The 21,672-nt window shown below is 41.7% G+C and overlaps 1 protein-coding gene across 2 annotated transcripts in view; it reads left to right on the top strand.

Annotated features, from left to right (window-relative positions):
• The first annotated feature begins 881 nt into the window (after nt 1–881).
• The window catches only part of DNAJB14 (DnaJ heat shock protein family (Hsp40) member B14), a 52,250-nt gene continuing 31,459 nt past the window's right edge, over nt 882–21,672 (top strand). The window contains exon 1 of one of the 2 annotated variants that reach the window (XM_044766376.2): nt 882–1,148. In XM_044766376.2, coding sequence (XP_044622311.1) covers nt 1,016–1,148 — 133 coding nt within the window. In that variant the 5' untranslated portion in view covers nt 882–1,015. The remainder of the gene's footprint in view (nt 1,149–21,672) is intronic. The other variant, XR_006524624.2, reaches the window with a different exon arrangement.

Below are 21,672 nucleotides of genomic sequence, written 5' to 3' on the forward strand. Positions count from 1 at the left end.
TGGGAGAAGGGAGAAAAGCAAGTAGTTTACTTCCATGATGGGACTGCGTTCCCAGATAGCTGGTTCCTGCCTTGTTTTGGTCAGAAAGGATTAGAATTACGGTTTTTCACCAGAATAATTGTGAACTACAAATTTAAAACTTTGTAGCTTCAGGACGTACTGAGCTGCAATTTAAGATCTGTTTGGAAAAATGGCGCGTAGCTGAAATAAGCAGACAAACGAGCCCCGGCCTTGGGGTCAAACGCTGCTCCTGCGTGTTCCGACACCTGCGCTAGAAGCCGCGGAGACCTCGGCACGGCCCTCGCCGCGCGACCCTCCGGGGCCGCCTGCAGTTCTGCGGAGGGCGAGCGGCGCCGGCGCCGCCACGGACGTCAAGGGCTCGGCTGCTGCGGGTGGCTGCCCCCGCCGCGGCGGACCTCCCAGCGAGCCGGCCGGCCTCGCTGCGCTCACTGTGTGCCACGCCCGCTCCGCGCTCCGCCCCGCGCTCCGCCCCGTGCCCCACCCCGACGCCCCCGCACGCCCGCCACACTCCGCTCGCGACACGCTCACTCCGCCCCGCGACCCGGACCGCCCCGCCCCGCTGCCCGGCTCCGCCCCGCACCCCGCTCTGCTCGCCCCGCTCCGCCCTGCGCCCCGCCCCACTCGCGCCCACACGAACGCCTCGCCCCGCCCCGCGCCCCGCCCACGCCCCGCCCCACGCCCTGATTCGCTCTGGCCTGCTCGCCCCGCCCCTCGTCCAGCTCCGCGCCCCGTTCCTCGCCCAGCGGGCCTCGCCCCGCCCTGCTCCGCTCGCCCCGCCCCGCGCCTCGCCCCGCTCGCCTCGCCCCGCCCCGCTCGCCCCGCCCCTCCCTGCTCCTCTCGCCCCGCCCCGCCCCGCTCGCCCCGCCTCGCTCTGCTCGCCCCGCCCCACGCCCCGCTCCGCTCCGGTCCGCTAGCCCCCGCACGCCCGCCCCGCCCCGCCCGCCGTCCGCGCTCGCCGCTGCGCTCCCGGAGGAAACGGAAGCCGGCTCTGGCCATGGAGGGGAACCGGGACGAGGCGGAGAAGTGTGTGGAGATCGCCCGGGAGGCCCTGAACGCCGGCGACCGCGAGAGGGCTCAGCGCTTCCTGCACAAGGCCCAGAAGCTGTACCCGCTGCCCGCGGCCCGCGGTGAGGCCCTCGGCTCCCCGCCCGCCCCGCACAGCCCGCGGCGGCCCGGCGTGGCTGCTCGGTCCCTGGCGGCCTGCGGCGCCGGCGCCGGGCCAGAGGCCGCCCGGCCGTTGTCGTCGGCGTCCGCCGGCTGCAGAGCGGGCTTTGCCCCGGGAGCCGGGTCGCGGGGCCCGTCCCGCCCTCTCCCCGCCGAGGCGGGCCCAGCCCCGGGGGCGGGGGAGCGGGGGCGCGCGGCCGGCGCCGGCTCGGGCCGCAGCGCTGCTCCGGGGCAGCCGTGCCGAGCGCCGAGATGACACTGCTTTTCCCGGGAGCGCTCCTCTGGCAGAGCGGCACATCTTCGGCCGGGGTGCAGGCGGCGCTGCTCCGCTAGATGGGGTCTGACTTGACAGCGCCGTGGTGATCCTCCAGCTAGGCCGCCCTCTGAGGAGCGGGCTGCTGCACCTCCCGGGTCGGATTCGCCGTCTCCCTGTCTTGACCCCAGGCTTCAAAGTGATAGTGACAGCCGGCCTTGCTGAGCGCTCACCGAGCGCCAAGCCTGTGCCTAGTGTTTCGTAGGAGTGTTTCCTTCACTTCTCAGAACAGTCCTGTGTGCAGCTGCAGGATTCATTTGACCAGGTTGACCCATATGGAAACAGTTTTTGAGACCAAATGAGTGAGTGAATGAATGAAATTGTCTTTCCCAAGGTCACAGGAATTAGTAACAAAGTCAGAATAGTACTTGAGCTTTCCAGCTCCAAATGGCCTTTAACCCACTACGCTCTATTGTCCTGCTAATAAGGTATTGTCTCACTTGAGGTTCAAGGTATTTTTAGGTTAAGAAGAAAGTTATTAATAAGTTAATAAGAATGTGGGGCTGCCTGTTTTATTTTGTTTTTAAAATTTTTTTCTACATTGAATACATTGAAGCCCTTGTATTCTTTGCTTTTCTCTGTCCTTTGCATTACATGTTGAACACTATACCAGGGAGGACGGGAAAGTGAAAGAAAAGAAAGTTGTTGGGTTTTTTCATGTGACAAAAAAAAACAATTTACCAACTTAACTATTTTTAAGTGTACAGTTCACTAGTTAACCATTTCACATTGTTATGCAACAGATCTACAGAATTTTTCATCTTACAAAACTGAAACTCTGCCAATTAAACAGCATCCTATTTTCCCCACCCATTAGCTCCTGGCAACCACCATTCTATTTTCTTCTAAAAATTTGACTACTTTCGATACTTTATGTAAGTGGAATCATATGATGTTTGTCTTTTTTGACTGGCTTATTTCACTTAGCATAATGTCATTGAAGTTTATCCATGTTGGGATATGTGACAGGATTTCCTTTTTTAGGGCTGCATAATATTCTATTGCATGTATATACCACATTTTCATTTGTCAACATTTAGGTTATTTCTGTGTCTTGCTCTTGTGAATAATGCTCCTATGAACGTGGGTGTGCAAATACCTCTTCTTTGAGATCCTGCTTTTGGTTCCTTTGGATGTATACCTAGAAGTGGGACTGCTGGATCATATTGGTAATTCTATTTTTTTTTTTTGAGGAACTGCCATACTGTTTTCCATAGCAGTTGCACAATTTTTCATTCCTGCCAGCAGTGCGCAAGAGTTGTGGTTTCTCCAGAGTCCTCACCAACCCATGCTATTTTCTGTCTGTTTTTGATAGTAGCCATGCAGACAAGTGTGAGGTGATACCGCGTTGTGGTTTTGATTTGCATTTCTTTAATGATTAGTGATGTTGAACGTCTTTTTATATGTTTGTTGGCCATTTGTATATCATCTTTGGAGAAATGTCTATTCAAGCCCTTTGCTGTTTTTTTAACTGTTATTTTTGTTGTTGTTGAGTTGAAGGTGTTCTTTATATATTCTGGATATTAGCCCCGTATTAGATAGATGATTTGCAGTTGTTTTCTCCTGTTCCGTGGGTTGTCTTTCACTCTGTTGATTGTGTGCTTTGATACACAGAAGTTTTTAAGTTTAATATAGTCTCATTTGTCTGTTTTTGATTTTTTATTGTCTGTGCTTTTGGTGTCACATCCAAGAAATCATTGGCCAGAGTTGAAATGTTTTGAATCTGCGTACTGTCTGAATACATGATTTCATGTAGTCATTGTCTAGTCCTCGGGGACAGTTTTAACATTATGCAACTAACCACTTGAGACGGAATACCTTGGCTTTTGAACCCCAGCTCTTCCACCTCCTACCTTGTAACCTTAATTTTGGGCAAGTTAGACAATCTCTCTAGCCTTTAGCTTTTTCATCTGTAAAATGGGACAATAATTTATGGATTGCATAGGGCTGTTTTAAGGATTAAATGAGTAAATACGTGGAAAGCGTTTAACTGTATCCACTGTTGTTTTGGTATCATTTCCATTTAACAACTGTGAGGCTCTGAGAATTTTTAAACTTGTAGTCTGTCAATCTTTATCATACAAGCAACTTGAATCAGTCTACTAAAGGATACTATAAGATTTCAAAGCACAACACAGTTGTCAGTTTTAAAGTCACGAACATAGGAACGATGAAGAAATAGAACAGTGAACGTTAATAGCAGAGTGTCTTGTAAGGTGGTATGTGATTACCAAATAAAGTGATAGGGTACAATTGTGATGTAGTCCAAAAACCTAGTTCAGATGCCAACTTTGCCTCTGATAGCTTTGCAACTAGGGACGAGTTACTTAGCATCTCTAAGCCTTGTTTAGTTATGTGTAAAATGAAGATTTCATAACAGGGTTGATGTGAGCATTAACTGAAATAAAGTTACATGCAAATACTTAGCAAAGTGTATTTCACATAGAATGTTCTCAGATGTTTATTGGAATAATTTAAGAATTCAGGGGAGGGAAAGATGTAGAACACTGGTGTAAGCTCCTGGTAAAATATTTAGTGTAGAAGGAAAATGAAGCTGTTGGTTAAAGTGACATTTAAAATTTTTATCCTTGAATTTCACCTCTTCTAGACTACCATCAAACCCTTATAACTCAGAGTTTGTTGGGTTTTTTTTGTGAGGAAGATTGGCCCTGAGCTAACATCCATTGCTAATCTTTCTCTTTTTTGCTGAGGAAGAGTGGCCCTGAGCGAATATCTGTTCCTGTCTTCCTCTATATTATATCTGGGACGCCGCCACCGCATGGCTTGATGAGTGGTGTGTAGGTCCGTGCCCGGAATCTGAACCAGTGAACCCCAGGCCACCGAAGTGGAGGGTACACACTTAACCACCACACCACTGGGCTGGCCCATAACTCACAGTTTGGATTGAATATTCCTCTGGCTGTGTCTTCATACTAAGATAGGCCAAAGAAAACATTACATCTTGATTATCATTGTTCTTAAACAGTGGATGGGAAATGTTAGACTAAATTTCAGAACTTTCCTCCTCTTTATGTTTTATTCTTGCTAGGTGGGAAGTCTGATTGATAAAACACTTTTAAAAATTGGCAAGAGTTTTCTTTGAGGAAAAACTTGATCTTCAAATGAATCTGGGACATCGTTGCTTTCTAAGTTTTTAGTTGAGAATATTATTTTATGGTTTCTTTATTGCAGTGGACTGCTAAGTGAACTGTATTTTACAGCTTTCAAGAATTTTCATATTATGAGTTTGGTTTATGTTTGAAAGGATTGATGTATATGAATAGGTACTAAATAGGAAACATAAATATTCTGAAAAAATAGCATCAGTAGATGGAAAGTAAATTACATTTGTTTATTAAACTGTATATTTATTGAATTATTGATAAGTTTTGAACTTTCACAGAGGCATACAATTTCATTGGGTTTTTTTTGGTCAGGAAGTTTGGCTCTGAGCTAACATCTGTTGCCAATCTTCCTCTTTTTGCTTGAGGAAGATTGGCCCTGAGCTAAGAGCTGTACCAGTTTCCCTCTGTTTTGTATGTGGGATGCCACCGCAGTGTGGTTTGATGAGGTGTCCACATCTGGGATCCAGGCCCATGAAGCCTGGGCCCCCAAAGTGGAGCACAGGAGCTTAACCACCATGCCACGAGGCTGGGCCCTACTTTCTCTGTTATTGCTTTACATTGCTATTTTAACATGTTAGTGTTTCATAGTAATCGGGGGACAGTTTGGAGTATATTTTTTTTTCCCAAGAAAAGCATTTTTAATGTTTTCAAGAATTTCATAATAATTTGAACCAAACGGTGGCCTACAGCTTCAAAAACGTCCGTCCTGGGGCCTGCCCCATGGCCTAGTGGTTGAGTTCAGTACATTCTGCTTTGGTGGTCTGGGTTCAGTTCCTGGGCACAGACCTACAGCACTTGTTGTTGGCCGTGCTGTGGCGGTGACCCACATTCAAGGTAGAGGAAGATTGGCACAGATGTTAGCTCAGGGCCAACCTTCCTCAGGAAAAAGAGAAAGATTGGCAACAGATGTTAGCTCAGGGCATATCTTCCTCAGGAAAAAAAAAAGCCATTCTCAGTCTGCTTTAATGAATGGATAATTCATGTGCAGTGTGCAGCCTTATATATATTGCTGTACAATAGCAATTAAAATAGTCATCTTTTTATTTTTTTCCCTCGTGAGAGATATGTATAAATTTTTTTCCTTTATTTACTACATTATTTTAAAATTTAAATCTAATAAAAAATTCAAAGTTCTCTTCCCCTTTTGTCTCATTTAAAATAGTAAAGTAAAGCTTTTTAAACTGTCATTACATATCTGTAGTATTATCCAACCTATTCCTTTTAAGACAATTTCATTTCTTTCTATTTCTGACTTAATTAAAATGTAGTGATGAATACAAATTATACATTCTGAACAATTATTTCGATAGCACCAAGTTTTGTTGTAAAATGATTTTCAAGTTTCAGCTAATAGCCAGACTGTTTCAGACATTATAGTTAAGGAATGCCAAATTTGGTATTGAACCTTAATTTAATAATTGTGTGACCTTGCATACATAACTATCTTTTTGGGCCTTAATTTTCCTATCTATAAAATGGGAATATTTTTATTCAACAGATATTTACTGAATCTACGCTTCTTTGTGCCAGGCACTGTTCTGGGAACAAGGGAGTCAGTGAAAAATAAGACAGTGTCCTTGCCCTCTTGGAGCCCACGCTCTAGAGGATGAAGTACAAAGCGTTTGCTGGACGTTGTAGTGGCTCAGTTTGGGCTGTTCCCCTTTCCCTCCCGGAGCCTCAGTTTTCTTATCCTCTGGAATCTTCACAAGATTGTTAGAAGGATGTTTTATTCAGTGCTATAAGAACATCATGTATTATTACTGTGGCAAAAGTCTTTGGATGGTGCCTTGGAGCTAACAGTATAATATTTGTCTCTTTTCTGTCATTTTTTAGTTACCCTTTTGAGCACTAAATATTTGCTGTAAGTTAGGATTAATCTCCATTTGGATTCAGCTACTCATTCTGTGCTTAGTTAACATGTAGCTCCCCCTGCCTGGCTGCGTTCATTCCTTATGTTGTCTATATATGTAGCTGTCCTGCTTCTAGATTAAAAAATCCTTTGCCGTCAGGAACCATTTTAATTTTCATCACCCTTTTTTAATCCCCTGGTGCCTAATAGTTTTTTGCATATACTTGTGGCATCTTTAAGCCAGTATTTCTGGAACAGTACTTGTTTATGTAATTTTATTCCCCTCAATAAAGATGACTTGTTAAATAATTAAGTGAAATATATATAGCTGTAAGGCTTTTTCATACTAATATATTCACAAGTGAAGCTTTTCCTTAATCAGACAAGTATACCCAAAGGTAATATATGAAGATTGTCACTGTAGCAAGAATTTGGAAAGAGTATAAATGTCCGTTGGTAGGAATTGATTACATAAATTGCATTGCATTGATATACGGTGCACCTGTTAAAAATAGTGATGTGCTTCAGTAGTTTTCCATCCATTGATCCCCTCACCCTGCTTGTTGGCTATACATTTGCAGCTGTCTTTGCTGAATTCGGAGTTCAGGCTGATCTTGCTCCCCTATTGCAATAGTCCTGAATAAGGTCTTCAAAAAAAAAAAAAAAAATAGGACGATGGGGCCAGCCCAGTGGTATAGTGGTTGTTTACACTTTCCACTTCCGTGGCCTGGACTTCGCAGGTTCAGATCACACATGCCGGCTTAGCACTGCTTGTCAAGCCCTGCAGTGGCAGCATCCCACATACAAAATAGAGGAAGATTGGCACAGATGTTAGCTCTTCCTCAAGCAAAAAGAGGAAGATTGGCACTGGATGTTAGCTCAGTTACCTCACCAAAAAAAAAGGATGATGTGAACCTATATTTATTGCTATAAGATGATATACATAATGTATTATGAATTAAATAAAGGTAGACTACAAACATATGTAGGTTTTTCTAGTTTTATTTAAAAATATCTAAAAAGCTAGACAGCTAGCTAACTAGAGTTAAATATACCAAAATGGTTGAGTAACTTTTTTTCTTGTGTGGGATTTATAAGTGATTTTTACTTTATTATGTCTTTTTTAATGAGCAGAGCAACATTACTTTTATAATCAGACAAAAACTATGTCTAATTTGTGGAGGAGGGGAAAAAATCCATTTGTTTTTCAAATTAGGTGTTCTTATTTTAGATTCCCCTAGAGATGGGCATTATATATAACAGGTGTGTGACAGAAACATATAAAATAAAAATAGATCTCGGTTCTTCACTTTTGGATTATCCACATAAACGTTTTTAATACTATATTTACTTTTTCACTGGTCCTTAATATGGGATATACTTAAATTAAATGCAGATTACATTAAAACCCCAAGCAAAGCAATATGCGTAAAATAAGGTTGGATAGTGGGGCTGGCCAGTGGTATAGTGGTTAAGTTCACGTGCTCAACTTCGACAGCCCGGGGTTGGCAGGTTCAGATCTCCACGCCGACCTACACACTGTGTGTCAAGCCATGCTGTGGCAGCATCCCACATATAAAGTAGAGGAGGATGTTAGCTCAGGGCCACTCTTCTTCAGCAAAAAGAGAAGGATTGGTGGCTGATGTTAGCTCAGGGCTAATCTTCCTCAAAAAAAAAGAAAAAAGAAGGTTGGATTATTTTAGAATCAAAAGTAAATGTAGTCTGGTTTATAAGTACTGTATCTGTCCAACTAATGTTTGTAATACTGCACATTATTGTAAATGAGATCTCAAGTGATGGCTAAGACATTTAATCAGAAAAATCTAATATGTTCTAAATTCTGGCAGTACTTGAAGGGAATCATATTATCTTCTCAGGCGTTGGTTCTCTTGGTTATTACTGCAGAAAACCTAGCTGATTCCATTTTAGAGATGACAAACCTGGATATTGAGACCCAGAGGTAATGGAACTTTTCAAAATTTTCACTCTTTGGAACCGAAGAGTGGTGTGAGCACATGTACACCCACAGCTATAATTAAGCAGAGCCCCCATACATGAAATTATAGAAAGATTTTTAGTATAATGTTGAAAATCTAAAACAACTGTATGATCTGCTTTAGCAATATCCAGCATCTAGCAATTAACATTGGAAAATGTCCAGAAAAACACTGGGAGAACATAGTTGTGCTAAGAATGGAGAATATACAGATGACTTCTAAGTAGCATGCATCGGGACTTTGTGGCCACCTGTAAAGACTAAACACATATAACCACTTCCATATCTGGCTCCACAATTTTTGAAAAATAATTTCTTCATTTCTTAGCTGCAGCAGTTCTATAAAGGGACACTTGCCCCTCACCTGTCTTCGGGTTACACAGTGGTGCAGCTCCTGTTGGAAAGACAGGGTAAGGAGCACTTGATTGCTTTTGTCAGTTTTCAAGAAAAGGAATTGGTTCCCTTTCTTCTCCAAAAGCAGCTAATTATTATTACTTTTTGGGTCTGGTCAGTGGGAGCCCCTGAGGTTCGCTCTTGAGTCCTGCAGACACATTCTTGGTAGTCTGTAGTAGTTACTGTGCTCTGGTGTGACGGAAGGTCTCAGGCTCCTCTCATACATTCCCTGTTCGAGACCTGGAATCGCCCCTCTCTCCAACAAGCCCTGGTTTCTTTTAGTGGAAGACAGTGTTTCAGCATCACCATCGGGCACTAAGGATGCTGTGGCTGCTAGATTGTTCGTTGTTTTGGTTCCTTTTCAGTGTGCAGAGTAGGAAATATTTTTTTTAAAAGCTAAAACAGCTTATGAGTTTATATTGTTACTTCCAATTCAAGTTAAGCACTTTGGAGTGTTTACTTAAACTTTTCTAGCTTATATTTCTATCTCCTTCCTTCCATAGTAGTTATCCTCATTCTCAAGGCCATAGAAAGTCGTCAGGTTTCTCCACTCTAAATGTACTTTTCTTCCTCCTTTATAATAACTAAGCATTTTGTGGGAAAATACTTTGACTCTGTAACAAAGTGCCCTGTTCCACAACAAGCTTTTACCAACTCCTGTTAGCATCCATTGATGTTTCTTTCCTGAATAAATTTCTGATTGTTGCCAAATGATGGTTTTCTAATTCCGTCGTTCCCTCTGTAATTTGTTAGTTCGCATTCAACTTTATTTATTAGTACGGATGCATAGATTCCTGTTTAATTTATTACTATCATTATTTACTTTGATGCTGATTGCCTCAGGTTTAGTCAGCGGGTGCCCCTTCAAGCTGGCTTCTGTGTCTTTTCGACATGTCTTCATTGTTCTTTGAGCTTCCTTGCTTTCTGGCACAAAACATTTTTCAGGCCCACTTTTTACTTTTTCTGCCTTGGGAATCAGCTGTTTCTCTAAGGAGCTCTAATTCTTTTTTTTTTTTTTTTTTATTAATGTTATGATAGATTACAACCTTGTGAGATTTCAGTTGTACATTTTTGTTAGTCATGTTGTGGGTACACCACTTCCCCCTCTGTGCCCTCCCCCTACCCCCCCTTTTCCCTGGTAACCACCGATCAGATCTCCTTATCAATATACTAACTTCCACCTATGAGTGGAGTCATATAGAGTTCGTCTTTCTCTGACTGGCTTATTTCGCTTAACATAATACCCTCGAGGTCCATCCACGTTGTTATGAATGGGCCAATTTTGTCTTTTTTTATGGCTGAGTAGTATTCCATTGTGTATATATACCACATCTTCTTTATCCAATCATCAGTTTCTGGGCATGTAGGCTGGTTCCACATCTTGGCTATTGTAAATAATGCTGCGATGAACATAGGGGTGCAACGGACTCTTGAGATTTCTGATATCAGGTTCTTAGGATAGATACCCAGTAATGGGATGGCTGGGTCATAGGGTATTTCTATTTTTAACTTTTTGAGAAATCTCCATGCTGTTTTCCATAGTGGCTGTACCAGTTTGCATTCCCACCAACAGTGTATGAGGGTTCCTTTTTCTCCACATCCTCTCCAACATTTGTCACTCTTGGTTTTGGATGTTTCTGCCAATCTAACGGGTGTAAGGTGATATCTTAGTGTAGTTTTGATTTGCATTTCCCTGATGATTAGCGATGATGAACATCTTTTCATGTGTCTATTGGCCATATTCATATCTTCTTTTGAGAAATGGCTGTTCATGTCCTCTGCCCATTTTTTGATCGGGTTGTTTGTTTTTTTGTTGCTAATCAGTGTGAGTTTTTTGTATATTATGGAGATTAACCCTTTGTCAGATAAGTGGCTTGTAAATATTTTTTCCCAATTAGTGGGCTGTTTTTTTGTTTCAATCCTGTTTTCCCTTGCCTTGAAGAAGCTCTTTAGTCTGATGAAGTCCCATTTGTTTATTCTTTCTATTGTTTCCCTCAACTGAGGAGTTACAGTGTCCGAAAAGATTCTTTTGAAACTGATGTCGAAGAGTGTACTGCCTATATTCTCTTCCAAAAGACTTATTGTCTCAGGCCTAATCTTAAGGTCTTTGATCCATTTTGAGTTTATTTTGGTGTGTGGTGAAAAAGAATGGTCAATTTTCAATCTTTTTCATGTGGCTGTCCAGTTTTCCCAGCACCATTTGTTGAAGAGACTTTCTTTTCTCCATTGTAGGCCCTCTGCTCCTTTGTCGAAGATTAGCTGTCCATAGATGTGTGGTTTTACCTCTGGGCTTTCAATTCTGTTCCATTGATCTGTGGACCTGTTTTTGTACCAGTACCATGCTGTTTTGATCACTGTAGCTTTGTAGTATGTTTTGAAATCGGGGATTGTGATTCCGCCAGCTTTGTTTTTGCTCAGGATTGCTTTAGCAATTCGCGGTCTTTTGTTGCCCCATATGAATTTTAGGATTGTTTGTTCAATTTCTGTGAAGAATGTTCTTGGGATTCTGATTGGGATAGCATTGAATCTGTATATTGCTTTAGGTAGTATGGACGTTTTAACTATGTTTATTCTTCCAATCCATGTGCAAGGAATGTCTTTCCATCTCTTTATGTCATCGTCAATTTCTTTCAAGAAAGTCTTGTAGTTTTCATTGTATAGATCCTTCACTTCCTTGGTTAAGTTTATCCCAAGGTATTTTATTCTTTTCGTTGCAATTGTGAATGGGATTGAGTTCTTGAGTTCTTTTTCTGTTAGTTCATTGTTAGTGTATAGAAATGCTACTGATTTATGCACGTTAATTTTATACCCTGCTACTTTGCTGTAGTTGTTGATTATTTCTAATAGTTTTTCTGTGGATTCTTTGGGCTTTTCTATATATAAGATCATGTCGTCTGCAAACAACGAGAGTTTTACTTCTTCGTTACCTATTTGGATTCCTAAAAGGAATCCAGCCGAATTGCTCTGGCCAGCACCTCCAGTACTATGTTGAATAGGAGTGGTGAAAGTGGGCACCCTTGTCTTGTTCCTGTCCTCAGAGGGATGGCTTTCAGCTTTTGTCCATTGAGTATGATGTTGGCTGTGGGTCTATCATATATGGCCTTTATTATGTTGAGGTACTTTCCTTCTATACCCATTTTACTGAGGGTTTTTATCATAAATGGGTGTTGGATCTTGTTGAATGCTTTCTCTGCATCTATTGAGATGATCATGTGGTTTTTGTTTTTCATTTTGTTGATGTAGTATATCACGTTGATTGACTTGCGGATGTTGAACCATCCCTGTGTCCCTGGTATAAATCCCACTTGATCATGGTGTATAATCTTTTTGATGTATTGCTGTATTCGGTTTGCCAAAATTTTGTTGAGGATTTTTGCATCTATGTTCATCAGTGATATCGGCCTGTAGTTCTCCTTCTTTGTGTTGTCCTTGTCAGGTTTGGGGATCAGAGTGATGTTGGCTTCATAGAATGTGTTAGGGAGTTCTCCATCTTTCTCAACTTTCTGGAACAGTTTGAGGAGAATAGGTATTAAGTCTTCTTTGAATGTTTGGTAGAATTCTCCAGAGAAGCCGTCTGGTCCTGGACTCTTATTTTTGGGGAGGTTTTTGATTACCGTTTCTATTTCCTTACTTGTGATTGGCCTATTCAGATTCTCCATTTCTTCCTGATTCAGTTTGGGGAGATTGTAGGAGTCTAGGAATTTGTCCATTTCTTCCAGGTTGTTCGATTTGTTGGCATATAGTTTTTCATAGTATTCTCTTATGATCTCTTGTATTTCATTGGTATCTGTTGTGATTTCTCCTCTGTCATTCCTAATTTGCGATTTCTCTCTTCTTTTCTTGGTGAGTCTGGCTAGGGGTTTGTCAACTTTGTTAATTCTTTCGAAGAACCAACTCTTTGTTTCATTGATCCTTTCTATTGTCTTTTTTGTTTCAATATCATTTATTTCTGCTCTTATTTTTATTATTTCCCTCCTTCTACTGACTCTGGGCTTTGTTTGTTCTTCTTTTTCTAGTTCTGTTAGGTGTCGTTTGAGGTTGCTTATGTGAGCTTTTTCTTGTTTAGTGAGGTGAGCCTGTATTGCGATGAATTTCCCTCTTAGGACTGCTTTTGCTGCATCCCAAATGATTTGGTATGTCGTGTTCTCATTTTCATTAGTCTCCAGATAAAATTTGATTTCTTCTTTAATTTCTTCAATGATCCATTGTTTGTTGAGAAGCGTGTTGTTTAGTCTCCACATTTTTGCACCTTTCTCTGCTTTTTTCTTGTAGTTGATTTCTAGTTTCATAGCATTGTGATCAGAAAAGATGCTTGATATTATTTCAACTCTCTTGTATTTATTGATGTTTGCTTTGGTTCCCGAAATATGGTCAGTCCTTGAGAATGTTCCATGTGCACTTGAGAAGAATGTGTAACCTGCTGTTTTTGGATGAAGTGTTCTATATATATCTATTAAGTCCATCTGGTCTAATTTTTCATTTAATTCTATTATTTCCTTGTTGATTTTCTGTCTGGATGTTCTGTCCATTGGTGTTAATGGTGTGTTGAGGTCCCCTACTATTATTGTATTGTTGATGTCTTCTTTTACTTCTATTAAGAGTTGCTTTACAAATTTTGGTGCTCCTGTGTTGGGTGCGTATATATTTATAAGTGTTATGTCTTCTTGGTGGAGAGTCCCTTTTATCATTATATACTGTCCCTCTTTATCTTTCTTTATCTGTTTTGCTTTGAAATCTATCTTGTCTGATATTAGTATAGCGACACCTGCTTTCTTTTGTTCATTATTAGCTTGGAGTATTGTTCTCCATCCCTTCACTCTGAGTCTGTGTTTGTCTTTGGGGCTGAGGTGTGTTTCCTGGAGGCAGCATATTGTTGGATCTTGTTCTTTGATCCATCCTGCCATTCTGTGTCTTTTGATTGGGCAGTTCAATCCATTTACATTTAGAGTGATTATTGAGATGTGGGGGCCTACCACTACCATTTTGTGTCTTGTTTTCCGGTTTTCTTCAATTTCCTTTGTTTCTCGTCCCATGGTCTAGTCTGTTCTGATGGAGAGCTGCTACTCTCTGTTGTTGTCCTTCTACTTATCTCCTCTGCTCTTGGTTTTGTAGCCCCTTCCCTTTTTTGGATTTTTCAGGAATGAGGGTTTTCCTGAGGATTTCCTATAGAGGAGGTTTTGTGGCAATGATCTCCCTTAATTTTTGTTTATCTTGGAAAGTTTTTATTTCTTCATCGTATTTGAAGGATATTTTCACTGGGTAGAGAATTCTCGGCTGTAGATTTTTGTCCTTCAGATTTTTGCATATATCATTCCACTCTCTTCTAGCCTGTAAAGTTTCTGCAGAGAAATCTGCTGATAGCCTGATGGGGGTTCCTTTGTAGGTTAGTTTCTTTTGCCTGGCTGTCCTTAGTATTTTCTCCTTGTCGTTGACTTTTGCTAGCTTCACTACTATATGCCGTGGAGTTGGTCTTTTTGCATTGATAAAGTTTGGAGATCTATTGGCTTCTGTCACCTGAAGATCCATCTCTCTCACCAGATTTGGGAAGTTCTCAGCCGTTATTTCTTTGAATAGGCTTTCTGCCCCTTTCTCCTTCTCTTCTCCCTCTGGTATACCTATAATCCTTACGTTGCATCTCCTAATTGTGTCTGATAATTCTCGGAGAGTTTCTTCATTTCTTTTTAGTCTTGCTTCTCTCTCCTCCTCTGCCTGCAGCAATTCTATATTGCCATCTTCCAAATTGCTAATTCTTTCCTCCATATTATCGGCCCTACTGTTCAGAGCATCTAGATTTTTCTTAGTCTCCTCTATTGTGTTCTTCATTTCCAATATTTCTGTTTGGTTCTTCTTTATCATATCAAACTCTTTTGTGACATAGCTCCTGAACTCGTTGAGTTGTCGGTCAGAATTCTCTCTTAACTCATTGAGTATTTTAATGATGGCTGTTTTGAAGTCATCATCATTTAGGTTATATATCTCATTTTCTTTGGGATTGTTTTCTGTGTATTTGTTACTTTCTTTCTATTCTGGAGATTTAATGTATTTTTTCATATTGCTTGATGTTGTTGATTTGTGCCTCTGCATGGAGATAGAGTTTAGTTGCTCTTTTCACTTGTTTCAGCTGCTGCGGTGGGGGAGCAGCTGTCTATACTGCACCAACCAGGAACCCTGTCCGCAGTTGTTAACTGGGCCTGGGCCCCTCCTCGTAGCCACAGTGGTCCTTTGGATTCCCTCCTCTGCCGTGGTGGCCGTCACAGGGGGGCTTCAGGCTGCTGGTGCCTACTGTTGCAGCCCACCTAGATGTGCTCCCTCCTTGGGGTCTGCAACGGTGTTATGGGCTTTTCCAGCAGCCAGGGGTGGGATCACTTATATTTGTCGCTCCGTTGCTGTTGGCACCCACAAAATCTCACTTGTCCTCTATGGGTCGCAGGAGAGCTATTGGCATCTTCTACAGTCTGTGGTTAGTTCACCTAGCTATGCTGCTTTTGCCCTGGGGTCTTCCAGCCTTGTGGCTGGCGGCTGGGTGCCTTCTACTGGTGCTGTGCAGAGGCTTTCCCTAAGGCTGCTGTGTGCCTGTAGGGTTTCCCCCTAGGCTACGGAGCTGGGTCTCTGGAACTCCCCCCAACCCCAGTCCTCTCCGAGATCTCCGGCTATTCCTAGTCCCACGGGGTGGGCAACGGCAGCTGGGGGTCGCCCCACCCTCTGGGATTCTCTCCGGGCCTCTCCCGGAGCCGTGAATGCTGGGCGTGGCCCCTCTGCTAATGGCAGACAGAGAGTTTTGTCTGTTGCCCGGGCAGAACGGAACTCCGGAGCTTCCCCTCTGGGTTGCAGAGCCGGCCTTTGAAACTTCCCCCAGCCCCAGTCCTCTCCGAGATCTCTGGCAATCCCTAGTCCCACGGGGTGGGCAACGGCAGCTGGGAGACCTCCGTACCCTCAGCGACTCTCTCTGGGACCCTCCGGGAGCCGCGAACACCAGGCGGGGTCTCCCCGCCAATGGCGGGGAGAGACTCTCCCCGCGGGCTCAGGTGTGCAACTCCAAAGTTTCCCTCTACGTTTAGGAGTAGTTGCGGGGGGTTTAGGTAGGGTTCTGGTCACCTGTTTCCACCGTCGCTCCTCTGTTGTGTGCTCGCTCCTGCCCTAGATGTGTGTAGATCCTCTGGGGGCGTCCGTTGGAAGAAAGCCGTTTGCGGGTACTAGGCTGCTGGGTCGGGGTCGGAGAATTTTCACCTATTTCCACATCCTCCCGGAGGAAAGTCCGTCCACCTTCCGATGTATAGTCGCGTGGGTATCTCAGACGTCCTGAGATGCTGTCTGGATATCCTTTGTCAAGCGATAAGTGTCCAAATAATTGTAGACTCGAAGGGGGAGAGACAAAGAGGACTACTCACGGCGCCATCTTGGATCTTCCCTCCTGAGACACTCTTCTTTTTCCCTGTTTACGATCACAGTGGGCCAGGGGCAGTCACAGTGTGTGGTCACTGCCCGTACCAGCACGAATTTCTTGTTGTTCCTGGCGGCTTCACAGGACAACCGCAACCCCTCAACATTTCAGGCAATGACCCATTTAGGGACTATCTCAGGAAGGAATGTGTCAGGAGCTCTAATTCATTATAGTGTACAATGGTACTTAGAAACTAAGACACAGACAATAGATAGGCTCATTGCTACAGGATGTCACGCCAGACAGATCTAGGAAATATATGTATGTTTGAATGCATGTATGTATATGTATAAGTATGTATATTTGTGTGTTATGTGAGTTTTTATGTGGGCACACACACATCTATAGTAATTTATATTAATTTTGATATCTGTGTGAGACTCACACACCTTCCCTTTCAGTCCACCACAGAGTTCATTCTAGCCTTCTCCATTTTCATACTTGTAATTCCAGTTTCTGACAGTGAGAAACATGGCTCCTGGTATCGTCAGTTAACTTATCTGTTTATTTTCCCTTGTGTGTAATGAGTTGACTCCAGTGCAGGCCCTCTCAAGCTCAGCCATGTTTTTGGCTTTGACAGCCTCCTTGGTTCTGTGAACTTCCTAGGTTCAGGCCTCAGCTGCCAAAAGGAAGAGAAGGGAAGGGAAGACAATTTTTTTTTCAAGTAAAAGGAAAGACAGGACAGCTAGTGTTTTTAAATACTCAAACCTATCTATAGTGTCAGAACCTATTATCATTACGTACCATATGCTCTCTCTTTTAATCATCATTTAGTCTTATCTCTATAGGTCACTATACATTTATCAGTCCTTGTGTGGAGGTATCTCTAATTATTTTGGATTCCTGAAGCTTGTTCTCTAGTAGGTTTCTAGGAAGGGCTTGTGGGAACTATGTTCCCTAAGATCTAGAATGTTGGAAACAGTTCATCTGTGGTCTTAATGCTTGAAGTTAGTTTCAGGGATACAAAATCCTTGGCTCAAATTTTTCTTCTTTTTTTTTTTTAAAAAAAGATTTTATTTTTTTCCTTTTTCTCCCCAAAGCCCCCTGGTACATAGTTGTGTATTCTTCGTTGTGGGTCCTTCTAGTTGTGGCATGTGGGACGCTGCCTCAGCATGGCCTGATAAGCAGTGCCATGTCGCCCCTGGGATTCGAACCAACAAAATACTGGGCCGCCTGCAGCGGAGCACCTGAACCCAGCCACCCAGCCACTCAGCCACAGGACCAGCCCCCTCAAATTTTCCTTCTTTGGATATCTAAATATGTTATTCTGTTATTCTTTGCAAGTAGTACTGATGAGCAAAGTCTGATGACAATCTAATTTTCTTTGCTTTATAAGTCATTTGAGCTTTTTGCCTAGATGCCCAGCTAATTTTACTAGCATATATTTTGGTGTTGGTTATTCTGGGTCAATATTCTTAGGTATGTGGTTTGCCTTTTCATCATATGGTTTCAGATGTTTTTGTATTTATATCAAAAAAGTTTTCTCCAATTATTGTTATACAGATTTTATTTCCTTTATTTTTCTTCTTGGAGACTCCTATTATGTGTATGGTGGATCTTCTTTAACTGTCTTCAGTATTTGCCATTTCCTTTCTAATTTTTTTTTCAATTTTTAAATTTTCCCTCTTTATATTTTCTTTCACTCTCACATCTGTTGTGTTTATTAAGTCTTTGTTTTTTCTAGTTCTGTCTTTTTGAATTGATTTTTTCTTTTATTTCTTATTCTTTCCTGAGTTTTATCATGTAAGCTCTGGATAGATAATTTTTGGAATTGTTCAGATTTTAGTTTATGTTGTTCTTTATATTGTGTATAATTGCTTAGTGTCTTTCCAGCTTGTTTTGAAGTAGTAGGTTATAGTGTGTTCCTCTTTTTTCGGCAGGTCTTTGTGTTGTGCTTTCACTGTCTGCAGAGATTTATTCTCTTCCTATTCTCTTTTTTTCTCATAATAACCTTGTATCAGATTTCACTTTTATCATTTCTTTTACTCGTCTTTATGTGAAGTTAGTTAGCCTTTCTAAATACACAGAGATCCTTCTCCAGTTTTTTTTTTTTTTTTTTGAGGAAGATTAGCCCTGAGCTAACTACTGCCAATCCTCCTCTTTTTGCTGAGGAAGACTGGCCCTGAGCTAACATCCGTGCCCATCTTCCTCTACTTTATATGTGAGATGCCTACCACAGCATGGCTTTTGCCAAGAGGTGCCATGTCTGCACCCGGGATCTGAACCGGTGAATCGCGGGCCACCGAGAAGAATGTGTGCACTTAACTGCTGCGCCATCGGGCCAGCCCCTCCTTCTCCAGGTTTTGTGTAATGTTTGGAAATATGTCACCTTGCTATGTAAGATCTCCTCACTCCTTTCTCCTTCCCCACTTTATCTAGAGGTTTTCATTTCTATTTTTCTGTTGCCGCATCCTCTTCAGTTTAGATCTTGTTCCCAGCAGTTTCTCCTTCATGTAATTTTGTTCTGGAAGAGAGATTTGACTGATTGGTTTTGAGAGTTTGTAGTGACTGGAGTGTTCTATGCCCTTAAGAGTTTATTGTGGACTCTCACTCATGTGCTCCTGTAGTAAGCAAAACCCATTACTTTTTATGCACTTTTCTCAGTTTTGCGTGCTGTGCTGTGTTGTGTCCCTGTTGGTTAATTTGGAGTTCTTTTGTTCTGTGGACTGGTAAATGCCCTGTTAAATCCTCTACTTCTTCCCACACAGAGGGTAATACACTAGTCCTCAGTAGTCCTTTCTTATCCGCGTTTCACTTTCTGTGCTTTCAGTTACCCGGGGTCACCTTTGGTCTGAAAATATGAAATGGAAAATTCCAGAAATAAGCAATTTATAAGTTTTAAATTGCACGCCATTTTCAGTAGTGTGATGGCATCTCCCATTGTCAGGCTCCGTCCTGCCTGGGACATAAATTACCACTTTGTCCAGCATATCTACAGTGTATATACACTACCCACCCTTTCGTCACTTAGCCTACTCGGTTATCAGGTTGACTGTAGCAGTACTGCAGTATTTGTGTTCAAGTTACCTTTATTTTACTTAATAATGGCCACAAAGTGCAAGAGTAGTGATACTGGCAATTCAGATATGCCCAAGAGAAGCCATAAAGTGCTTTCAAGTGAAGTGATGAAAGTTCTTGACTTAAATAGAAAAGAAAAAAAATTGTATGCTGAGGTTGTTAAGATCTATGGTAACTTTTATTGCAGTTTATTGTTATAATTGTTCTATTTTATTATTATTGTTGTTAATCTCTTACTTGCCTAATGTATAAATTATAAACTTATCCATTGGTATGTATCTATAGGAAAAAACATGATATATATAGGGTACTGTACTATCCACAGTTTCAGGCATCCACTGGGGGTCTTGGATTGTATCCCCCATGGATAAGGGAGGACTACTTACTGTACCCACATAGACCTCCTGAATGCACTAGCTGGGGAAAAGATATAGTAGAAAGAAGTTCTCTTATGTATATAAAATTAGATGATAAATATCTCTATGTTTGAAAATTTGCCAATGTACTGCTGCAATTTAAAATATATATGTAACACCTTTATGGAGCTATAATTCACATACATACAATTCATTCATTTAAAGGATACCATTCAGTGGGTTTTAGTATATTCACAGAGCTGTGCAACCATTACAACAATCAATTTTAGAACATTTTCTTCACCTCACAAAGAAACCCCCTACTCATTAGCAGTCACTCCTCATTTCTCCCCAGTTCCACCCTTCCCTTCCCACTAGCCTTTGGCAACCACTAATTTACTTTCTGTTTCTGCAGATTTGCCTGTTCTGTACATTTCATATAAATGCATCACACAATATGTGGTCTTTTGTGACTAGCTTTTTTCACTTAGCATGTTTTCAAGGTTCATCCATGTTATAGCATATATCAGTACTTCATTTCCTTCCTTTTTGTTGAGGAAGATTAGCCCTGAGCTAACATCTGTGGCCAATCCTCCTCTTTTTGCTGAGGAAGACTGGCCCTGAGCTCACATCCGTGCCCATCTTCCTCTACTTTATATGTGGGACGCCTGCCACAGCATGGCTTGTCAAGCAGTGCCCTGTCTGCACCCTGGATCCGAACCGGTGAACTCCGGGCTGCCAAAGCAGAATGTGCGAACTTAACCTCTGCGCCACTGGGCCGACCCCTTCATTTCTTTTTCTGGTTGAATAATATTCCATTGTATGGACATACCACATTTTATTTATCCATTTATCTGTTGATGGACATTTGGATTGTTTCCACTTTTTTTCTATTATGAACAATGCTGTTTGAACACTTGTGAACCAGTTTCTCTGTAGATGTATGTTTTTATTTCTCTTGGGCATAAACTCAGGGATGGGATTGTTGGGTCAAATGGTAACTATATGTTTAATCTTTTAAAGAACTATCAGACAATTTTTCAAAGTGGCCACGCCATTTTACGTTCTCACCCACAGTGTATGAGGGTTCCAGTTTCTCTACATCCGTACCAACACTCGTTATTGTTCATCTTTTTGATTATAGTCATCTTAGTAGGTGTGATGTGGTATCTTATTGTGGTTTTAATTTCATTTGCCTAATGGCTATTGATGTTGAACAACTTTTCATGTGCTTGTTGGCCATTTGTATGTCTATTTTGGAGACTGTCTATTTAGATCCTTTGCTCATTTTTTAATTGTTTTTGGTCCTTTCGTTATTGAATTGTAAGAGTTCTTTATATATTCTGGGTATATGTCTCTTTCAGATTTATGATTTTCTAAATATTTTTTCGTATTTTGTGGGTTGTCTCTTTACCATATTGATGGTATTCTTTGAAGGGAAAAGGTTTTTAACTTGGATGAATTCCAGTTTCTCTATTTTTTCTTTTGTCATTTGTACTTTCGTCACATCTAAGAATGTTTTGCCTAAATCAGGGTCACAAAGATTTACTCCTATATTTTCTTCTGAGTTTTATGGTTTCAGCTCCTACATTTAGGTGTGTGATCCGTTTTGAGTTAATTTTTGTGTGTAGTATGAGGAAGGTATTCGTTGTGTTGCATGTGGATATGCAGTTGTCCCAGCACCATTTGTTGACCCACAAGTGCTGATATGTAGTATGTTCATTTTTATTCAATTCTATTTTCTTATTTCTATTATGATTATTTCTTTGATACATAAGTTGTCTAGATTTTTTTTTCTTTGCAGCCCATTTGTGATCTTTCCGGTTAGATTTTTGTGATTGATTTCTCACTTAAATGCATTGTGCTCTATATATCATGCTAACTCTTTGAGATTTGAAGAGGATAACATTACAACCTACCTATAATTTAGTCAATTTTCATTCCTTGTGTACCTGTAAAGAATGAATATTCACCAGTTGTTGGATATAATGTTGTG

Source organism: Equus asinus, chromosome 3 (assembly GCF_041296235.1).
Source record: "Equus asinus isolate D_3611 breed Donkey chromosome 3, EquAss-T2T_v2, whole genome shotgun sequence".
NCBI lineage: Eukaryota > Metazoa > Chordata > Mammalia > Perissodactyla > Equidae > Equus > Equus asinus.